The following is a 2,320-nucleotide window of genomic DNA, read 5'->3' as shown; positions in this document are numbered from 1 at the left end:
TTAACCCGAGGATTTGGATTCATTAGTTTAAGCATTTCTTTACAAGCTAAATTATTATGAGTTTTTTATGCTATTTGCTTTTTCTGAAAAAAATCTGTCAATTCTTGTGGTGTTAGTTGATGAGTAAGTGCTCTTTTGATTAAGTTAAATCTTAATATCTTAATCTCAATTATTGTCAAATATATTATAGAATATATACAGAAGACCGGCATATTGTTAGTCCAACCAATATCTTTTTGGTTGGACTTTTTTCTTTTTGGAAGACTTTTTCCCATGCATTTGAATAGAACTGTGTTTATCTTTTTCAAACTTTCAGATAATGATGTGGATGGTGATACAGTTGATTGTGGCCTCACTGAGAGCATGATCGCAGTACTCTTTCAAGGATCTTTCAAGAAGCAACTGAAATTTAATCAGTTCTTGTCCAAGCAAAAGGAGTCTGTGATATCAATCACTTTAGAACCTGTCTCTCCAGAAGAATGGCAGCAAGGTACTTCTTCAGCATCATCCAGGTAAACGTATGAATGCAAGTTCAGTTGTTCTCCTACCCATCAAAACAATTTGAATCAAATACATTTTCTAACCAGGTTATTAAGCGTGAAACATTAAGAAGAAAGTCTATAAATGCCAAATACTGCAAATGCATAATTTCAATTTTAGTTATAACTTTTCAAATTGTTACATTTAACAAGCATTTAAAAATCAGTATTTGATTGAATTTCCACCCAATAAAGTAATTTTTATTTTTCAGCCTTGTAACAAGTATGGGACTGCCTTCTACTTTTGAAATCCCGGTTTTCCCAAAAAGTCTGCAGACAAAGCTTGACCAGAAAGAACCATGTCAGAAAAACCCAAAGGATAGACACACAATAATCAGAGTCCTCTATGAAGCTGTTGCACAGCATACAATGTGAGTTTTTAGTGTCCCACATTGACTACATGTCTCACATTGGGGTTATGTTAACCTAGCTTTAAAGTAATACAAATGTGGAGTCAAAACTTGATCTCCGTTGTATTTGTTCTTTTTTATGTTTTAGGTATCCCACAAATGCGGAATATGTCCAGGCTGTAAAGATGTTGATTGTGAAGTATCCTTTTCTCAGGGATCTTGAGGGAAATGGTTATGTAAGTGAAACTTTACAGCAATATGTTTAGTGTTGGGGAGTAATGTAAAATATAAAATTAGGATTCTTACAGGTATTCTGGGTTTTAGGTATAGGTAATGTCTTCCCTGTTTGTCTGAACAGAAATATTGTATTATCAACGAGCTTTTGTTTAGATTCTTAGCTCACACAAATTGTTTTTGAGTCATCCATGTCTCTCTTCCAATCAGCATACATGGCACATGTCTCTGAAGCGTAAATTTAAATTTGAGCGTGCACCCCTGATTCACAATGATGAAGTGAGACGCAGCAAGGAGAGGTTTGGGTTCAAAGGATCAAAGCAGCCTGTTGAATCTAAAGGAACAAGTCAGAGAAATGTTTCCAAGGTAAGAGGCACAGTTTTTTTTTAAAGGAAAGCATTCTTGATTTACTTACCATCAAAATATACCCAACTATACAATTACACATTCTTATTATTCTTGGTATCCAAAATGGATTCATAAAAGTACCTGAATTACCACAGTGAAGCTGATTTCTTTGGGTTCTTGCTAATAAAACATTGCCACTTCTATTCATTGTTTTAAGTTAGACTATCATACAAGATTTGCCATTAAGATCTATTTGTTTTGTTTCATAATATTGTGTTGAATCAGTTGATAGATCCCTAAAGAGTACCATGAGAATTTCCCAGTTTTTTAATTTAAAAGTTCTAAATGCAGCATACTTAGATGCATCAAATTTGATTTTGTTGACATCATTTCCTCCTCCCTCATTGTTTAGGTTCCAAATGTCATTGGTGAGGATCCATTTTCCATTGAGGCTCATGTAAAGGTCTTACACAGCCAGTATCAGAAGCTGCAACCAGACACAAAAATTGTCAAAGATCGTATGCAGCAGACCTTTGCATGGCGGCGAAAGGAGATCGTAGATGGCATGACTTTGGCAGACACGCTTGAAAAATACCCTTTCTTAAGATCATCAACAGGCGTAAGTGGCTTAAAATGAAATGGATTTTCTCACCATGATGTGAAGTATGTTAGTCTAGACCAGGGATTCACAAAGTTATGTGCCGGTAGGGGCTGCGCCAGGTGAAGACTGTAATGGTGGTCTGACAGTGCTTTTCCCCACACCGTAACGGCGAATAAAAATGAAAATCAAAAACTCAAAATTTAATAAATTAAATGTATTCACAAGAAAATCTCAAGGGGGTGCACCAG

At 35.3% G+C, this 2,320-nt stretch overlaps 1 protein-coding gene across 1 annotated transcript; it reads left to right on the top strand.

Annotated features, from left to right (window-relative positions):
* Window positions 1-29: 29 nt before the first annotated feature.
* LOC107085188 lies at window positions 30-2,185 on the top strand. The gene is made up of 6 exons (XM_015375390.1): window positions 30-123; window positions 317-512; window positions 752-910; window positions 1,038-1,125; window positions 1,334-1,489; window positions 1,884-2,185. Exons 1-6 carry the CDS (start codon window positions 120-122, stop codon window positions 2,106-2,108), a joined length of 828 nt encoding a protein of 275 aa, XP_015230876.1. The 5' UTR covers window positions 30-119; the 3' UTR covers window positions 2,109-2,185.
* The last annotated feature ends 135 nt before the right edge of the window (window positions 2,186-2,320 follow it).

The sequence above is a fragment of the Cyprinodon variegatus genome, unplaced genomic scaffold, assembly GCF_000732505.1.
Source record: "Cyprinodon variegatus isolate N-32 unplaced genomic scaffold, C_variegatus-1.0 Scaffold118, whole genome shotgun sequence".
Lineage (NCBI taxonomy): Eukaryota > Metazoa > Chordata > Actinopteri > Cyprinodontiformes > Cyprinodontidae > Cyprinodon > Cyprinodon variegatus.
This window is presented reverse-complemented; position numbering and strand designations above follow the sequence as displayed.